Consider the following 20,906-nt stretch of genomic DNA (forward strand, 5'->3'; position numbering starts at 1 on the left):
CATGAGGTATTTAAAGTGCTCAAATCCATAGAAACAGAAAGTAGAATGGTGGTTGCCAGGCGCTGATGGGAGTGGAAAACGGGAGCTATTGCTTCATAGGTACAGAGTTTCAGTTTCATCAGACAATAAAGTTCTAAAAGTCTGTTGCACAATAATGTAAATATAGTTAGCGCTTGTACTGTACTGTTAAAAATGAGTAAGATGGTAAATTTTATGTTACATGTTTTTATCATCATAAAAGTAAATACTATGAATATGTGTGCAAGAAAAATTGTACTTTCTGTCACAACTCTGTGCATTTATGAATGATCTGAGCTGCGTGACTTACTTGGCTTCTGTCTGCCTCTCTCCTGTATCTTTCTCACTCACTTTGTGTGTTTGCACAAACAACAGTGCACTTTAAAACAAGCCTAATGCTGAGAAGTCTGATTTCGTGTCATTGCTCCTTATTTCCTGCCTTTATTTCTCCCCCTTTCCCAGGGTTCTCTCCCTCCTTGGGAATAATCCAGACATGTGACTTCTGAATATAAACACACTGTTGTCTACTTACCTGTCTTATTCCATTTTATTTTCCCTGATGCATTTTATTTATTCTTTTGTTTTGGGGGTGGGGTGGAGTGATTGGGTTTATTTAATTCATTGATTTCATTGTGGAGGTACTCGGGATTGAACCCAGACCTTGTGTATGCTAAGCGGGCACTCTAACACTGAGCTATACCCTCCCTGCCGTCCTGATGCATTTTAAATGTCTTTTCCTGGACTCATCGCGGATGGCTGTCTCTTTGAAGCCCCTGGGAGTGAGCTTGCCCAAAGGAGACCTTGCCTCTCTGCTTTCCCGTGCAGGGGAACTTCAGACACGCCAGCAGCGGTGCCCCCGTGTCTCGGGAAGAGCTGATGACAGTGCTGTCTAGACTGGAAGGTGTGCACCTCCGGGGCCTCTACTTCACTGAGACGCAGCGGCTCACCCTGAGCGGGGTGGGGCTGGAGGAGGCCTCGGAAACAGGAAGTGGACGTCGAGCACAGAATGTGGAGATGTGTGCCTGCCCCCCTGACTACACTGGTGACTCATGTCAGGTAGGAAATGCCGCTGAACCATAAACCCCCCGCCCCCGGGGACTCCCGTGGCAGGCGCTGCTGTCTGCTGTCCAGCACTGCTGCACAGTCTGGGGCGCTCTGCCCATCCAACAGGTTTCTGCTGGGCACTAGCTTCTCTCTTCCCTGGACCACCTTCAGGTATTAAATATGAAAAAAAAAATCACGAATGTCTCAAAAGCCACTGGAAAGCCACAGGAGCTCAGTAGATCCCAGGGGTTGCAGAAATCTGGACTTCCCAGGAAGGAACCTGCCAGCGGGCATCCCAGTGTGTGAGCCGCTGCTTTCCCCGTAGCTGACCCAGGGTTCCCTTGCTTTTCTCTAGTCCAGGGCTTCCCTCCGACCACCCACCCCCAACAGAGCTGTAGGCCAGAGAATATCCTGATTCTTCAAGGGGAAATTGCAGTCCCAGTTTCCAGCTCACTGCAGATCCTCATTTGAGATCCAGTCAGCCTGACTGTCCTCAGGGGGTTAAAAAGTGCCGTAAAATGAAACTGTCATGTCTCAAGCTGTAAACGTGGTCTCTTCCTGAAGAGAGGGAAGGAAAGCACCAGGGTTAGTGCAGTCTTTAGGAAGTAGCAAACATTGTCGTTCTCAGTAGTCCAGACACCTGTCAGATGTGGATTTAGCAACGTCCTTCACTTTCTCTCCTGACCCGTGGACAGCAGAAAACCCCAAGGTGATCTGCACATCAGTTCCTTTTTTAACCTGCAAACAGATTACCCGCCGTGGTTTTCTGGGGGCTCCTGCCTTGTACTGTTCAGTCCACAGGGGCCTGTATTCTTCCCCTTCCTTCTCCCTCTTTTCTAGCCCGATTAACTGAAATCCATAGCCAGAGGGAAAGAAAGGGCCCTCTGGATTACCACCCTCCTGCCCAGGGCGTGTTCCTGGCGCATGACTCAGCCTGTGATTTACAGCTGCCCGAGCCGTCTAAGGGTGAGGTGGGTAGAAGGTGATGCCGGCCCCACCTGGCAGGGATTACAGAGCGGCGCGCTTCCCTGCGGGACTGTTATGTGCGCTCCCTCACAGGCTGACTCATGGGTGAAGTTTACAGGTGGGGCCTCTCGCCGCAGACTGCCTGCCTTACCTGAGTCAGCCGGGGCCTGGGCACTGAGCAGGAAGGGCAGGTATAAGAGCAGAAGGCGGAGGTCTGTGTGCGACAGGCCAGACGCCCAAGGACCAGGATGCCCCCGGCAGCGAGGGGGTCTGCCCGGAGCATGGGGTGGCTGTGGATCTTTGGGGCAGCCCTGGGGCAGTGTCTGGGGTACAGTTCACAGCAGCAAAGGGTGGCATTTCCTCAGCTTTCCGGTCAAAACCAGCTGCAAGCAAATTATGTGGAACTTAAACCCAACCAGGTAATGTCCCTTTTACATTTTGGTGTGGGATGGGGAAGAGTTCCCAGTTTTGTGAGATTTTAAGTGAGGGTGATGGGTGGGCTAGGGGAGGGGCTGCTGGCTCCCCCTCTCGCTGAACGGCAGTGTTTATTACGGTGTCTGACAGATCGCTCTCCTGTGCTGTTAACCGCAAACCCTATAAACATCAGGCCACCGGGAAATGCCGAGGCAGCTAAGAGTTTGAATGCTTGTGGGATGTTAATATGCTATGAAATTTTGTGCTCTGTGGAGAGCTACCCAAGCCTCAGAACGAGAATCTGATACCTATAAGGCTTCCAGATTCTGCTTGGGAGAAGAATTACCGAAAGGCAAACCCTGAGAATCAGTGAAATCCCTGTTGAAGAAAAGTGATCAGTTTTGTATAATACCCAACAGATGTGCTTCAGTTTGCCCGGCACTAAACACTCATAAATTCTGCTTTCATTCTCTTTAAACTTCCTGGATGGTACATGTATACTCACAGAGAAATAGATTCTATGGCTGCTGGAAGTTTGACAGGGACATAATTTTATCGTTTGTCTTACAAGTTTATTGGAAAAGTTACCCTGAAAAATGATCACCTAAAAAAAGATTAGTTGCAAAACCGCTTTCCTGAGATAATATATTAAGATACATTGATTTTCTTTAGAATAAGTGTTCAATGCAATCTGAATAGTTGAACAGAATTTTATGTTAAATGTGGAGTCTGTGTGCTGTTTACAGAGGTGAGCACACGATTGTATTTCAGTAACTGACAAATGTCCGGAGAGTCACATGGTGCAGTACTCTGGCAGAGTACTTTTCTCTTTCTAATCAAAAGCAAATTAAGATGGGTGATTTAACTTTAATTAGGATAGACCATCTGCCCCCCCGCCCCCAAAAGCATGTTTAATTAAGGCATTTACTTGGGCATGTTGTCATAAGCAAACCAAATAGATTTATTTATTTAGATAATTTGTTCTTTACCAAATCTGATTCTTTTATAAGCATGTAATGCGATACGTGGTGATAGTGATAAGGCACGTATCTCTGTTTGTAGAGATTGTAGACACGATCACACCATCATTGGTCGAATTTCCTTCAGACGTAGCTTTCCGTTGTGCTTTCAGCTCAAGAACATTCCTTTCATGCTTCGATTCTCCCTTAGACAAGCCTATTCATATAACACACAAAGTAAGCGAATGCATTCTTTTGCCTACACATGGTCCCTAATAGCTGAAGGGAAAATTATATTGGAAATTATAGTATTGTTATTGTGTACGATTTGGCGTCACTGTACAGTTTTGGAAGGTGCTTCTAGCAGCAACTGGAATATTCCATCCTGGGGTGTGTGTGAGCTTCTCTCTCCCCAGCCTGACCAGGCAGAGACCTTTAAGGCCATGGATGAATGAGAATAGATTCATTTCAAAATTTCCCTTGACTGCAGCTTCCAAGTCTTACAGACGTATTGGCTGTTTAAAGAGATTAGATAAAAGATGATGCCTCCAAGATAAGCCATATAGGAGGTCAGTGAAAAAAACTAGGGACAACTGACTTTGATCAGTCACTGATTCGCTCTGCCAAAATACAGAAAATGCCTGTAATTCTCTTTAAAGACAGAAACCTAAATGATTTTTTACTGGCTGGTTTAAGAATAAATGCTTCTTTTTTTTCTCTTGGAGGCATTTTTTTTGCTAGAATGTTTAAAAAGAAATCAGTTCATTAAAAGTAAACCATAATTCTTTTCATCCATATGAAAGATAGTAATGTATTACCCTGGAGAGAGACAACATAGTGCAGATAGAAATAATCTAAGCAATATTGAACGAGAGGAGACCACACTCGGAGAGGTTCCCTCAAGCTGGGTCTTTGTGTTCAATTGGAACCCAACATCCGTGCAAAGTTCTGTATGAGAATGCAGCCCGTTCCTTTCCCTGGGGTTCCCTGTCGCCCATAGACTGGTGAGCGGCAGTGAAATGGTTCCGCCGGTTCTGCCAGTATTGTGTGGATCCCAATGAAGACCCCATCTTTCCCCCTCCTTCCATACTGCTCCCCGGCCTGCCCAAACCCAGACTTGGAGAGGGAATGGTACCCAAAGAGAACTTGAACTTGAAGGGATTTGCTCAGAGGTCCTCCCCCACCGAGGACTGAGGTCCCGATCCTCTTTGCATTTTCACCACTCCACGCCTCCACTTGCCCACAAAGTGACTGGCGTGAGGAGGAGGGGCACCCCACTCCCACGCTCCCCCCTCCACACTTCCCCGTTCTCTGATTTCCCCACCACATGACTCCCACTCAGGCACAAACACACGCACCTGCCATGGTGTGGAAACACATAGAACCTGCCCCCAAAAGAGCAGTTGAGCCCGGCTAGTATTTGAAAGTAGAAATCCACATACCGACTAAAGGAGAGAAGATTAAAAGGTGAATGCTTGACAGTCAGAATGGTCACATACTTTGGATAATCATTTTCTTTTTTGGTACTGACAAACACTTTGTTTGAAAACTAGGGGTGTAGCCCTGGATACTATCGGGATCACAAAGGCTTGTACACTGGACGGTGTGTTCCCTGCAGTTGCAACGGACATTCAAATCGATGCCAGGATGGCTCGGGAATATGCATTGTGAGTAAATTTTTGCTCTAATGCTACCAGCAGACAATCTGTGTCCCCCCACCCTCCCCTCACTAGGCCCTGAGACATTAGATGTCGGACCTCCTACCAAACCCTAAATTTGCTTTGTCACCGTAGGAGACTCCAGTGTAACCAGGCTGAATTATTTCACACTCCCTTTTTCCTCCATTTCAACATGCGCTGTCACAGAACACCTGTCTGAGCAATTACATTACACTTTAGCTTCAGAATGTCTCTCATTAAATGATAGTAATGGGTAGACGTAGGGCTTAACTCTTGCCAAGGCTTAGTAAATCAGAGCCACTACTTTGGACCCCAGTTTTGTTTGGGTGACAGGAGGCTGTGGGAGAAGAGCCTCGTTGCTGTCAGATGAACAGCAGCTCCAGAAAGCAATCAGAGGAGATGCTAAAAGAGAGGTTTAAGGTCCATCAAACACTCACCCCGATGGCTGTTGAGGCCATGGGTTCACGTGGGAAGACAGGCGAGGGGAGTCCCTGTTGTTTAAGACGTATCTGCTGGAAAGCTATCTCCTTTGGGAATATTTTAGAAAATTCTCCCACAGAAGATTAGATTCTCAGGAGATTTTTCTCACTTTCTATTCTGCTGCCTTCTTCCCTGTCATCAGAGTTCCTTTCCCTGGTAGCCAGGGCTTCCCCAATTAGAAAAACGCACAGTTGCAAGGAAAGGAGATAGCGTGATCCCCCCCCCCCCGCACACAGAGCCCCCACTTCTGTGGTGCTGTCTGCAAGTGCGTTCTCCTGGCACAGACTTCCTCCACATTGTGGAAGGCACCTAGAGTGTGTTCCAACTATTTGAGTTCCTAAACTGTTTTAAGCCTGTTCAGCGTGTCCCAGGGAACTGCTTCCTCTACAAGATGGGACAGGCCAGGGCAGGAAATTGTTGTAAAGAGCCTGATAGAATATTCTGTAGGGTTTTAACCTTATAAGTAAAAAAAAAAGAATAAAAGATGTTGGGAAATACTGTTTTCCAGCTCCTGGGTATCCTCATATAATAACTCATGTTTCGTGCTGTTGCCAGGTGTCCTAAAGGTAGACCTTTTTAATGAAAAACACTTGCCATTGAACCACTGCAGAATGTTGAGTCCACTTTATAAAAGTTGCGAAAGAGCAAAGGGAGTTTACTCTGTAGTCCATGTGCCCAGGGAAGGGATCACTAGTGAGAGTCATAATTCATGTTCTAATCAAACAATAAGATTTTCTTCCCCACGTCCTTCTTTGCGGCCCCGACTTCACTTGTCCCTGATGGCCACGTGGCCTCTAGAAATGACTCATTCAGGAAAACCTCCCTGAGTACATGCCGTTGTGGGGGACTGAGCTAAGTGCTGGGGTTAAAACCGCCGACGTAATCCCTGCCCTCGGCAGGCTTGCTGCCTCCTGGGGGCTGTGTGTGCGCACACATGCACCTGCAGCTGTGTACGCAGGCACACACGCGCGTGCACAGACATGGGTGCGGCCCGATGGCAGGCAGGGAGTGCTGACACTGCTCTCAGCGTGGCCGCTGCTGGGAGCCTCATTCTCAAAGAACAGAAGTGAGGAAACCAAGCATCTTTCACTATCAGACGAGCCGATTCCTCTGCAGATTGGCCTTCACCTCTCAAGGTCCAGAAGCAACTTTTAAATCCAGGACCCTCACACATGTGCAAACCTCCATGTCGTCTCAAGAATAAACTTGGAAGTTTGAAAAGAAACCAGCCCAACCCTTTGTCAGTCCTGGGGAGGCAGCCAGAGCAGTGGTGTGTCCCGTGGGTGCCGTTGGCCGGAGGGACCTGTGGTGACAGGCTCCCTTCTCTCTGCTGAGACCCCGCCCGTCCCTCTTCTCCTGGCCCGCTTTCTCCCCGCGTGTCGTCCTCCCTCCGCCGCCATTCCCCTGCCTTCTGCTGTCCCACTCCCCCCTCATCTTCCTCTCTCTCCCATCTCCCTCCCCCTTTCTCTTCTCATCCTCTTTCTTTGATTTTCTTCCTTATTCTCGGCCCGCTGGAGCCCGTCTTCTCCTGCCCCCAGGATGATTTATCTGAAACTCACAGCTGACCTGGGGCTCCCCTGAGGCTCAGGACCGGATGTCCAAGCCCCACGGGGCGGCCTTAGGGCTCCCTTGATCTGTGCTGCTGCCTCTCCAGACGCATCCCGCCCCCTTGCCTGTCGCCCTCCGGATACCAGCGGCTTCACGTTGCCCACACACGCTGCTGTGCTCCTGCAAGGCTCAGGTTCTGTGTGCACTGATCCCTGTGCCCACAATGCCCTTCCATGCTTCTCTACCCAGCTAATTCCTCTGCTTCTATCCTCCACCCAAGCTCATTGCCTCCCCTGAGGCTCCTCCGGCTCTTCCTGGATGCTGGCACACCTTGTCTTCCTGTTTCCCCATTGTATTGAAGATGTCTATTCACAGGGCTCTGTCTACCCGGAGTCAGGGTACCAGTCCATCTTCACGTCCCTGGTACCTAGCATAGCTGGGCACATGGTTCATGCCCAGGAGATGTTTGGTGTCACATGGAGCTGGGAGGGCATTGCTGTGGGAGTGGATATGGATTCATTCATTCTCTCACTCATTCACTTAGTCACAGTTGAACAGGGAAACCTGATAGGCAGTTGCCTCATGTTTGCAGGACTGATGAAGACAGCTTCCAGGGTAGATGCTTTCAACTGAGGGTGAAGACACTCAGACACTCTTATGGGACTTTATCAGGAAACACAGGTTCTAACCCTTTCTACACTCTTCTTCCTGTACCCCTGGCAAGGATCAGAGCTCAGAGGGTTAGTTGGAGTTTTAGGTGGGTACAGGTGGCTTCACCGCAATTCTTGTTTCTCCCTGTTCTTGCTTTCCCAGTGTTTTCGGCTCAGAACTAAGTAGACACAGGACTAAAATATCTCTCTTCGGGCATGTTGTTTAAAATTGTCACTTGGAGTTATAAAAGAAAGGAAGCTGATGTGGAAAAGTAAAGACATAGTTCAAAAGAACAAACATTTCTGAGAGAGTCAGGGCAGCTGAGCGAAGTGAAGGTAAAGGAAGCCACCAGCACCCTCACCCCACACCCCCAAGAGACTCTTCTGGGGGTCCCACAAAAGTGGGTATTACTTTATATTTTAAGAAAATTAAAATGGTATGCAAATCATGCAGCAATAATATTGATTTATAATAAACACTGAGGCCCAGAGAGGTGAAGGGACTTGCACAAGATCCCACAGCTACAAAATGTTAGCGTGGGATTTGAACCCAGCCGGTCTCTGTTTCATCCTGCCTCCCAGTTGTAGCAGCGAATAGCAGATGGCAAGGCACTTCCATGTTTATTCTAGCACCAACAATGGTTGGTTAGACAGAAAAAACATATAGGCAGTAAAACCGATATCACTCTGTAGTGTCAGTGGACTTGAGTTACAATCGTGTGAGTGATTAAGATGACCATGATCTCGATGGTAATAAATGTAGTAGGCTGTTATTAATTTTACTGTTTTTCTGTCCCAAGAACTGCCAGCATAACACTGCTGGGGAACACTGTGAACGCTGCAGAGAGGGTTACTATGGGAACGCCATCCACGGATCCTGTAGGGTCTGCCCATGCCCTCATTCAAACAGGTACTGTGGAAGTTTGGAAATAATCTATAGAGACAGCTTGGTGGGTGCCTGTGCAGGGGGTGGTGGTGGGAGGAAATGGGAAGGGACTGTTAGAGGGTCTGGGACTTCTTTTAGGGGTGATGAAAATGGTCTAAAATTGTAGTCACAACATTACAATTCTGTGAACGTACTAAAAGCCATTGAATTGTACATTTTAGATGGGTGAATTATATGATCTGTAAATTCTATCTTAATAAACCAGTTCTATTAAAAAAAGAATAAACAAAAAGTGCAAAACAAAACCAAAACAAAAATAGGCTTTCCAGCTTGTATGCTTTTGTGTATTTCCTGGAGAATATGGGTAGCGGGTGTGGGAAGCTGTCACACTCAGTAAGTATGGGCACAAATACCTCTGACGTATAGTTTCAGGTAGAGATGGGTTGTGCTGTTGATAAAAAGGTTATGTGGTTGATGGCGAGTGAGTAGATTCTTTAAAGACGGGTGCAGGAGGGCTCTGGAGTTGTTAGGTAGGGACCAATGAATGATGAGATGGAGTAAGCCGTAGCAATATCTTAGCAATGATAGTTCAAGGCAAGAGGAAAAAAAAAAAAAAAGATGAGAAAGCCCCTGTAATGTTGTGTTTGTGAACAGTAAGAAGGCAAGAGCGGCTGGATTCCAGTGAGGGAGAGAGAGGGGGCGGGGAGATGAGGTTGGCAGGGCAGCCAGGGTTCAGATCCTGTACCTTGTGGGCTAGAGTGAGGCCCTTGGATTTTATCCTCAGTGTGATGGGAGCCACAGGACAGTTCTGAGCCACAGGGTGGTGTGATCCGCATTGTCGCCGAGGCTCCAGTATGGCCAGTGGACTTTGTAAATAGAAAGCTGCCGTGTTCCTTTCACGGGAATCCACGTTCTGTTTGGCCCTGTCTTGGCACCTTGACGTAGTCTTGCTCATTATGACATGTTCACTGTGAGCCTAACGAAGTATTAACAGGTAACTAAGTGAAGCAAGTTTTGGTTTGAAAATCAGAAAGATACTGATAAAATATCAGTAGTTCTCGGGAAGAAGAACTTGTGTGGACTGCAAGGCCGATTAATACCAGCCAAGTTAGCGGAGAAATCGTCCAGCTCTCAAAATTACCAGAAGTCACCTGCCCAGGTGTGGAGATGCATGTTTGAAATGCACACCCTGTTTGCTATCTGTGTATTTGATACCCCTTAAACCTGCCCAGTCCTGTGTCTTTATTTGTAAAGGGATCTATCACTTGACACTTGCCCAGACTTGTTTGAACAGACGCTAGAGAGACTGCAGAGCAGCAAGATTTCCACGGGTGCTTGGGGAAAGCTTTTCATCTTTGGCTGCAAAGCATATTATCATCAAGGTCAGCTTCCAGCTTCCGTGCTGCTGAAGTAACGCGCAGTTCCTGAGATGTATTGGCAAAACCCTATTTTTATCTAATTCTCTTGCCAACGATATTAATACTGCTGACAAATGTCTCACTGTCCCTTTAGAGGCGGAACTCTATATCCATCTAATCGGCCAAGAGAAGCTTCCCGAATAAGAATTCTCTTACCAGCAGGTGATCAATGGAGTTCTTTTCCCTCAGATTCATGTCAGTGTAATGTTCGAAGGACACAGACATTTCACAAGGCAACAAGGCTTTTTCATGGTCTCTTTGTTTAATTTTAAAAAAGAAGAAGCTTCTCAAATAGACGCCAGTTTAGAACTAAAAGAAAGGGAATCAAAATTCCAACCTGAGTTGAAAAATATGGAAAGCACCAATGACTGTGCCAACAGAGATGGCTGGACCTAAAGCAGGCTCTGTGCTTTAGTCCCCTCTAAAGGGCTCGCAGGACCTGGCCCCACTGCCACTTTTTCTTCCCCGGAGAGATTGTGCCCAGTATAAAAGAACTAGAATAAATAGGGAGAAAAAAAATTTTTTTAAAGAATCAGGACTCTCTGTTCTTTTTTTCTGCCTAGACTTGTTTTATTCATTCCTTGTTATTTCTGGGAAAATGCTGCTGTAATCATCTCTTCCAAACTGAGTTACTGTACTCTGTCTTAAGGGAAGGAATGTATTTCTCAAGCCAAAAATAAACCAAAACAAATGCCTTCAGTCCTTATTCACCCAAATCTGCCCAATGTCAGCTGAAATAATTCATCATTATCTCTACAAGTCTTGATGGGCAACATGTTCTTCACACAAAGGGTAGCCAGACCCTTGGTTTCCAATTTCACTGAAAGCCAAGTTGGATTTTTTTTCTTTGGGCAAAAAATGAGTGTAAAGCTTGTTGGTTTATGTTTTTACTGGTTTTTTTGTCTTTCTTTAAGTTTTGCCACCGGCTGTGTTGTGACTGGTGGAAATGTGAAGTGCTCCTGCAAACCTGGATACACAGGAACACAGTGCGAAAGGTGGGTGCTGGTCCTCCCCCATCTCGGAGGTGGGGGTGGGCAGGCTGCTGCCCACACCTGCACCTGGGCTGTGGGTGGGGCTCTGCTGGGTCGTGGCTCAGAGCTAGGGGTGGGGCTGCTGGTTTCACTGAAGCTGGAAAAAAGTCTCTTGGGAAAAATACAAGGCTGCTCACTTAATAAATCATTAACCTCTTTCTCTTCCTTGTTTTGTACCTATTTCAGAAATTTGAGAATGAGGTCCAGTATATATGTCATGGCCCTATACTCACCAGCAAACACCTCCATATACCTACATACTTATAAATACACCTACATACCCCCACCCCCATCCATGCACACCCCGCATACCCCGCACATCTCTACAAGCCCCGCCCCCTGCAAATACCTACACACTCCCACCTTCACATAAACTCATCCATTCATAGTCCTATCCCCAGTGCTTGCCTTTTACACAAACATTCAGCTCTGCATGCTTCTACATACACACACAACCCTAGCTATTCCAACACACACACCCCCTCTTAATGCCCACAGGATGTTCTGAACACTTGCAGGACAGTCTGTGTCTTCCTCAGTTCTGAATCCCTAGTGCCCAGTATGGTCCTGTTCATATAATAGGTGTTCAGCAGTGTTTGTGAAACGAAAGAATACATGTTACAAAATGGAAAGTAGGTACTTGATTATAAAGGGCCACAGAGCCAAGCTTTAGTTTTTCACCAGCAATTATTTCATGATTAGCTACTGTGCCCAGGGCACTGCCAAGTATTGTGAAGACTATGGAAGGTGCTTGTAATGTAGACAGGAAGATAGCGCACATCTATTTGGAAAAGTAACCGTATAACAAAGGAATCACATGGACAATGTATTTTTAAATTTAAAGTAACTATCATAAAGCCAATACATAACTATTATAAAAATGTTGTAATACAGGTGAGCAAAGAATTAATAAGGCAAAGAACATTATAATAAGTACCTACCCCTACATCACCTACTCATGTGTGCTCACCTACAGTGTTTTCCTAATCATTTTTGCCCACAGAAAACCACTGTTAAAAGCTTGTACGTTCTTACAGATCAGTTCTATATGCAGATTTTTTCTTTTTAAAGAAGTAGATTCCATTTTGCTTCGTGTTTTGACTTGTTTTCTCATCTAATAGTATATCAGTAACATCTTTCCATACCAATAAGTATTCAATGATAGCATCCTGTCAGGTCCAGGAAGTTCCACTGAGTTGCCATAATCCCCCACTATTGGTCTTTGAGATAGTTTTACTGTTTTACAGTCAAAGCAGCACTAAGAGTAAATCCTTTTAGCTAAATATTTGTGAACAAAATCCTCAGCTATAATTATAGAAGTCCATCTTTTGGGTCAAAGTGTAAGTACACTTTTTCAGACTTTTGATACATTTTGCAAAATTGCCTTCCGGAAAGATTATATCTGTTTACTACACTACTGGTGGCAAAAGAGCAACCGTCTGCCTCCGGTGGATGCGAAAATGGCCAGTTTTATAAACATTTGCCAATTTGATAGGGAGACGTTGCATGTCATTTTAATTTTTTTGTTTAATAATTAGATTGGATTTTTTTCATGTGCTTATTGACTATTTGTAAATCTCATTTTTTAAACTACTTTCCAAGTCTTTTACTCATGTTTTCTAGCAGAATGTTCTTTTATTCTTTTATTGGTTTGCACAGATTCTCTTAGAGGAAACAAATCCTTCATACTATATGTTGCAAATATACTTCTCAGTTTTGTTTTTCGTTTGTATGTTTCTTGGTTTTGTTTCTGTCAATCTGAGATACGCATCAGCTAAGTTTTATTATATTTGTATTTATTCTTTTATCCTTTAGGGTTTTGGCTAGTAGTATCTTGCTTAGAGAGGTTATATAAATGCTCATTGGTATTTTCTTTTGGCACTTTGATGGTTTTATACCATACGCTCAAATTTTCATGTTGGTGAAAATTTGGAACCTCGCCTTTTGGTGGTGTTGCATCTCACAGGGCAAATAGGTAAGGGTCAACATGTAAGTTGAAAACTGACCAGAGTTTAAATAACGCTGGCGATCCCTATATCCCATCACTCAGTAACGCAGGGGCCACGTTGTATGAAATGCACGTGGTGTCTGGTTACAGCGAAACCACGCTCCGCAGAGGGAGACATTCACCCCCGGAGAGGCCCAGGGACGCCGAGCCCGGCTAGGCGAAGGAGCAGCAGACTCACAGCCCTCACGTCATGCTCACTGCAGGACGGGCGCTCACGGGGTGCTGGGACAGGCACTCTGGCTGTTTTTCCCTCCTACTCCCATGCTCTCACACTCTTGTCTTTATTTTGCCAAGTACCTTTAGTTGAATTCACTGAAGCTAAATGTGTTCAAAATTTCTATGTAAACTTGGATTTGTTCTGTGACATTTGTTTTGTACACTTTACTTGGTTCTGGTGTCATTATCACTCCTGCATCATTTCTGAAACTATAAAATGGCTTTGAATATTTGATTGAGCAAGGCTCCCCTTGGAACCCTTATTTAAATTTTTCCTGGACCATTCTATTATCTTTATGGATACCATTTAGAAGAGTTTCACCAAATTTCAAAAAACAGAAAACTAATTCAACTGGATTTCATAGGAAGGCAGGGCCCTTGGGGTTATCTGAGACATTTTGTGGACAAGGTGAGACTGAGGGAGGGCGAAGGAATGACGAGAACCAGGTGGAGCTGGAAGGTGGAGGTAGAAGTCAGCTCAAGTCAGGGAAGTAATGCAAGAAAGCCCACGGGCCTAGTGGGTACCTGCCTGGGTGGGAGGGCGGCTGCCTTATTACGGGGAACACTGAGCCTTGGCTAAGGGTCTGGGCACTGTCCTGTGGCAGAAAGGAGTGATTCAGGATTCTTTTATTTTTCATTTCTGCAAGAGGAACGTGGCCTGCACTTGCCTCACATCTATTGTTCATTCTTTCTTTCAATAAAAAATGTATGGCGATCCTAGTTTATGCCTGCGCTGTGCTCAGTGTTAGAGACACAGTAGCCGCCAGAGCACAGGCTCCGCCCTCAAGGGTTTTACAGTCCAGTGGTGGCCAGACATACAAGTGAGCGGATAAAATAGAGAGAGAACGTGGCTGGACTAGATCAGGCTGCATCTGGCCTCGAAGGCTGAGGGACAGAAGGGGCAGCTACCCCGAGACAGGAAGGACGGGTGGGGTGGGGAATGGGGCTTGGGAGGGTCTTCCAGCCTCTGTGATTTAACACTCCTGGGACTCCCGCCTGGGAGAGGCCTCCTAATTTACATCCCCTGATGGTTCTTCACAAACAGTGAAGTGGAAAACCGCACCAGGCTAGAGGAGACATCCATCTGGCAGGCAGCTGATTAGAGAAGGGAAATTTTTAATTAACTGTTTTCTTAGCTTATGTCTGTTATGTTTGATGTCTCGAGAAGGCACACTGCTTAAAAAAAAAAAAAAAGAAACAAGCAAACAAAAACTTTTTCACAGGTTAATGCTATTTTATTGTCAAAATTTTTCATTTGTTAAACATTTATTGAGCAGTCACTCCGTGCCAGGCTGCCAGGCACCCTTCCAGTACTAGTGGTTAACTGTGTGATGATAAAATGCAAGCCCAGTGGAGGGAGAGGTAGGAATCTGTAGGAGCTGGCTTGGCAGAGGGGGAGCTGCCAGGCTGGGGAGTGGGGGTGCTCCCAGCTCGTCCCACGCTCCGGGGCACGTTTCTCCCTCGTCCACTCAGAGCCACAGATGACAGGTGTGTTCTCTGCCCTTTGTTTGTCATACCAATGTCATCTCTGAAATCAGGAAGTTTTACTTCGGTCCATTGTGTTTAGCCACTACCATAAAATGAGAATAAGGGAACCAGTTATTTCTTGTAATCGGTGATGGATGCTTTGCAATAGTAAGAAAGAAGCGGAATCAAGCTTCCCGAATATTTATATAACTTTGAGATAGTTCATAATTATGTATCTTTTACCTGGGAAGATTAAATATAGGTGAGGCATCTAAAAAGAAAGTATTTCAAACAGAGATCTTTTGTGGAGTGTGGATTGTTAGGCAGGATACAGGGCTGGTCACTTCAAGTAAAGCCCTGTTACCATGACAGCTTGCCTAGTAGACTTGGATGAGCCACCGCGGCTTAGTTACCTTCCTGATAATTAGGAAATATATGGGTTTGCTGCCTCCTATCTACCTGCTGAAATGCAGTAATTCCAAGTGATACCAACTATACATGCACACCTGTGTACAAACATTTCATCATGCTTAAATGGTAGTAGGTACCTTTTGCTGAGTGTCTATTTTGTGCAGGCAGTGTACTAGATTCTTTACTATGTTACCTTTTATCTTACATCCATCCACCAACATAGGCATTGTTAGTACAGTTTTTCATTCATTTATTCATTCAACATATACTTATATCTGATACCTAACGTGGGTCCAGCCACTAGCCCAAGTGCGAGGGATGTTATCAGTGAGAAAAACAGCCAGAAAGTCCACATCCTCATGGAGCCTGTGTTTTCATAAGAGGAACAGATGCAGAAATGGACACCTGAGGGGTTAAGACACCAGCCCGAGATTGCACAGACTGTGGTGGAGGCGGGGCTCCCGCCAGAGCTCCCTGATTCAAACCTGTGTCCTTCGATGCATGGCACCAGTGTGTCCGTGGGTAAAGCTTATTTAAGTTGCCTCAGAGTTCCTTGATGAGAAGCTTAAATTTGGGTAAGAGAGTCAAATCCCGTATGTCCTTGATTCTGTCAGTTCCATGGATGGTAAGACACCACACGCATCGATTTAATGACAGTTTGTGGGGGGGTGAAGTGGGAGTGGAGCTTTGCTAATGAACAGAATTTAATTTACATCCCAGCTCCAGGGACATTACGTGTTTGTTTTATTTTTTTGAGAAAACACACAGAAACTCAAAATCAAGGAATGTGATCTTTTAACTTATTAAAAAGGAACTGGGTTCTCATCACTGAATCATCCAGAACAATAAAGGCCAGGCCAAGGGGCGGCTGGGGCCGCTCCCAGCCGTCTAGCCCCTTAACTGTGCTTCGCCACAGCAGTTAGTGCGAACACTCATGAATTATGCAGACTTGAAGTAGTGCAATAGGAAACGTTAATAAAATCCCCCTTTATGCAAAATTTGAAATTATATGAATTTTACTCTAACTGTTTTTTTGAGAAAATTAGCCATAAATTAAGCAGTATGTAATTGTGTGATATCTTCAGGAACACAACTCTTGCATGAAAGTCAGTCACCCCTGATTTTCATATTGGCTAAACCACTGGCTCCTGGTTGCATTTTGTTCATCTGCCGTTTGGCTATAGGGGTGACTGAGGACTCTGTCGTCCAGGGCATAAAGGAGGAAGGGAGCAATCTCTGCCTTCCTCCCCCCTCCTCGTTCTCATTCAAGTCGTAAACGTCTCTGTACCAAGACATGTTCACCCTTGCAAACCTTTGTCAGTCCTTCCTCTTCTAGGGTTACAATGTCCCAAACAGGGAACCGGAAGTTGAGAAAAGTGGGTGCAATAAATGATGAGTTATTTTCCCCTTTTTCTGCATTCTGTGTAGGTGTGCACCGGGTTATTTTGGGAATCCCCAGAAATTTGGAGGTAGCTGCCAGCCATGCAATTGTAACAACAATGGCCAGTTGGGCAGTTGTGACCCCCTGACTGGAGGTAAGATCAACTCACACCTCTGTTAACCTACGTTTATCAAACCGCTATAACATAACAGGCAGAGAACTCAAACAAGCATTTTCAGGAAGCGTACTACACAGTTGCAGCTGATAAACTGTCCCCTTGTTTTGACAAAGTTGGGAATGCTTAGGTAGAATTCACAGCTTTGGTGACTAACTTTCTTCAAGTAGGTTTTAATTTTTTTTAATAGGTAAATTGTTTTTAAAACTTCGCTAATTATAGCTAAAATAACTTCAGACCCTATTTTGGAGATTTTGCTAAGATCGCCCTTGACGTTATCAGGTTATCATCTCATCAGCTTTCTTCCTGTGTGTATCTGAAGATGTCAAAGTGCTCTTTCTCTAACAGCTATAACTGTTCTAGGATGTGCATGTATAATTGAGATGAATTTTATGTACCAAGGGAAAGAGTACTGGGAGTTAGTATGGATTCATTAGGAACAAGTTGAAAAAAAGGAAGACTAGCCTCTTCCTTCTTTGATGGAGAATGTTAATGTGATTTATCAGGAAAATGCCATTGAGATAGTGCGATGCCAACTCCTTAGGTAAAATCTGTCATCTTATAGTTATGGACAAGCTGAGGACCTAAACCCTGGACGTATGGATTAGACCTGCTCAGGTGACTGTTCCCAAAGGAATGCAAAGTAGATGGATTATTGTCAGTCTGGAATGCGATGTCGATTGTCACGCCTTGGGGCTTCATCTGGGCTCTGTCTTGTTCAGCATGGTTGATTTTGAATGGAAACGAAGGCATGCCCACCCAGTTACCAGATGGCGCGAGGTCGGGAGAGCTAGGAGATGCCTTCTGTCACACAGAATACAAAAGGGCCTCAACAGCCTGGAATGAGGGGCCAGTTCTGACTGGACAAAATTATGTTAGGAGTACGCACTGTTGTGAACTTGTCTGCCTCCCCCGTAGGACCATTAAACCACAGGACAGCAGGGACTTTTGTCTCGATAGCGTTGTGTCCCTGCACCCAGCGCAGGGCCGTGGGCGACTGCTCAGAGGTGCTCAGTGAGGGTCTGTTGAATGTTCCTGAGTGACACTGAGAGAGACGTCAGCAGCTGTTTGGGAGGCTGTCAAGTGAAGCCAACAGTAATGATGCGGAGTTCTTGCTTGATAAGAGCGGCCTGACCCTTTGTAGAGAAGAGACTGAAGGTGTAGTCAGAGAGGCCCAAGAGAAGTTCCTGCAGGAAGACGTTTGGGAGATGAGAAGGTGCCCTGAGTGGTGGTCTGGGCGAGGGAGGGAAAAGGAGGGGCCAGCGGTGCTGGGGGGTTGGGTGACTAAAATCTTCCAAAGCTAGCTTTTCTGAAAGCCAAGTTAAAAACTACATGGAGAGTAAGTTTAATAATCCTGTCTTTTTTGGTTATTCCTCATTTCAGACTGCATAGACCAGGAACCCAAAGATAGCGGCCCTGGAGAAGAATGTGATGGTGAGAAAAGAAAGCGCTCCTCCTTCCTAAGTTATGGGGTTCAGCTTGAGGTCAAGGAGCCCCACACTGGGACGTGCAGTTTCCAGTCTGGGAAAGCAGTGGTGGGGGAGATGGGATGAGGGATGCTTAGGGTCAAACCCAGCCCCTGTCAGCTGACAGCTGTATGACCTCGGGCCAGTGACCTCACTTTTTCACGCCTTAGTTGTGTCATTTGTAAAATGGTCATCATAACTACACCAACTTATAAAGTTGTTGAAACTTATAAAGTTAAAAAATACTTACAAATCCCTTGTCCTGACGCCTGGTAAATAGCAAGCACTCAGCAAATAAAAGCTATTTATTATCATTTTTCCCACATACAAAATAAGCAACAAGTTGCATAGACTCACCATTTCCCTTTTTCGCCTAGTTTTATTGAGCTATAATTGACATTCAACATTGTGTTAGTTTAAGGGGTACAACATAATGATTTGACATATGTATGTGTTGTGAAATGATCACAGTAAGTTTGGTTAACATCCATCACCTCACACAGTTACAATTTTCTTTCTTGCCTTAAGAATTTTGGAGATTACTCTCTCAGCAACTTTCAAATATACAATACAGTGTTGTAACTCTAGTTGCCGTGCTGTGTATTACATCCCAAGAACTTACTTATTTTATAGCGAAGCTTGTACCATTTGACCACCTCTGCCCATTTCCCCCACGCCATCATTTCTTTGTAAAACGCCCCGTGTCTAGAGAGCTCCCTTTATCCTTCCTTGAGAAGTCCAGGATTGTGATTTTTGCTCGTGATGGTCCATGTGCCTGTGAACTGGGCCCCACATCCCTGGTGCTCCCTCTGCATTCCCGTGGCTCCAGCCCCTAGCACGGTTGCCTTTGACTGTGGCCCCTGCAGATTGTGACAGCTGTGTGATGACGCTCTTGAACGACCTGGCCACCATGGCTGATGAGCTCCGCCTGGTCAAGTCTCAGCTGCAGGGCCTGAGTGCCAGCCCGGGGACTCTGGAGCAGCTGAAGCACCTGGAGATCCAGAGCAAGGAGCTGCGGGTAGGTACCCCGTGGTCCAGCTCGATGCCTGATGAAGAGATGCTGCATGAACGGCTACTCCCCTCGCAGGAGAAGGGGAGAGGCTGATGCCACTGAACCCTTGTGGGTGGGTGCTGCCCTCCTTCCTCTCATCTAAATGAAGATTAGATTTGTACTGGTGAAAAGTGCTAGTGAACACACAACACTAACACTTCTAAGTGAACATTCCTGCTGAATTGTTTCTGGGCCGATTTTTCTCATAGTCTTTAGTTCAGTATGTTGCATTCAGCAGCCTCAGATATGAATTTGAGTAAAAGTGTTATTAATTCTTCTTTAAATGTTGGGTGGAATTTTCCATTGAGGCCCTGCCTTTCATTTTCTAATTTCATAAGATAAAAGCTTATTTATGGATCCCAAACCTTTCTTGTTTCTAATGTAAGCGTTTAATGCTATAAGTTTTCCTCTAAGCACTATGTTAGCTGTATCCCACACATTTTTAAATTTTGTGTTTTCATTTTAATTCAATTCAAAAGATTTTCTAATTTCCCTTATGATGTATCTTTGACATCTAAGTTATTTAAAACTGTATTGTTTAACTTCCAATTGGGGATTTTCCAGGTAACTCTGTTACTGATTTCTGCTTTAACTCTGTTGGGATCAGAGAACATACATTATGATTCTAATCCTTTTAAATGTGTTGATGTCTCTTTTATAGCTCAGAACATGGTCCGTCTTGGAGAATAATATTCTATGTGCCCTTGGAAAGAAGGTGGCCAAGAGGGTAACCTGAGAAGTACTATAACCCAAAGTGGCCCACAGGCCAGAGTCAGGCTCCCTGGGGGAAAACTGGGGTCTCTTCTGCCTATAAACGGAGGCTGAAAGAATAACCTTGAAACTGCCCAATCCCCATTGCTGGGCAGTGGCTGTATGAGAACCTAGGAGAGCAACAATGTTACAGCCAGGACGTGGACAAGGTCCACAAACCAGGATCTGTGCTGGCGTGTGACATTCTCAACATGACCACTGTGTACAAATCCTAAGCTGCCAGTATAAGACCTGGTCCTGGACTGAGGAGTCTGGGGTGGGAGTGGTGATGACCATAATATCACTGGACAAGGCACAGAGGGCGCAGAGAGAAGAGGAAATCTCCCTCTCAGAATGAGCCTGCAAACGCTGTAACAGACAGATAACAGGAAAGACATGCGGCAGAAGCAACAGTCTAGTGGTGAATTCCCTTTAGAGAAAATGAAAATCATAGAACAATCTGAAAATTACTTTGAAGAATAACATCCAATAGAAGGAACAAGAAATTAAGAAAAAAATTTTAAAACACCAGAAACCAAACAAGAAGAGACAGATATGAAAAAGTCTAATTAAAAATCATGGAAATGAAAAAAATGTACTCATTGAAGTAAAATAATTCAGCAGATGAGATAAACCCTAAGCTAGACATAGTGAAAGAGGCTTTGGGGAAAGTTTAATATGAGCTTTTGGAATGAGGGCTGATTCTAAACCTGTAAGTGGCTATGGTTGAGTATATATAGCAAAAAATAGTGCTAGAAAATGACTCTTTTCCATCCCATTAGGGTAATTTTAGGGCTTAGTTTAAAGGCTTAATATGGAGAGGAAGACGGGAAAAGACTTTATGTTTTGAGAGGAAAAAGAGCCACTTGAGTTCCTCTGATGTCATCA

At 45.2% G+C, this 20,906-nt stretch overlaps 1 protein-coding gene across 1 annotated transcript in view; it reads left to right on the plus strand.

Moving 5' to 3' along the window:
* Positions 1–20,906, plus strand: part of LAMA3 (laminin subunit alpha 3) — a 198,143-nt gene that overhangs the window by 130,833 nt on the left and 46,404 nt on the right. Inside the window, 7 exon segments of the mRNA XM_032467526.1 lie at positions 844–1,074; positions 4,955–5,068; positions 8,559–8,668; positions 10,977–11,057; positions 16,624–16,730; positions 18,135–18,185; positions 19,084–19,235. Of these exon segments, the coding sequence (XP_032323417.1) occupies positions 844–1,074; positions 4,955–5,068; positions 8,559–8,668; positions 10,977–11,057; positions 16,624–16,730; positions 18,135–18,185; positions 19,084–19,235 (846 nt within the window).

The sequence above is a fragment of the Camelus ferus genome, chromosome 24 (genome assembly GCF_009834535.1).
Source record: "Camelus ferus isolate YT-003-E chromosome 24, BCGSAC_Cfer_1.0, whole genome shotgun sequence".
Classification (NCBI taxonomy): Eukaryota; Metazoa; Chordata; class Mammalia; order Artiodactyla; family Camelidae; genus Camelus; species Camelus ferus.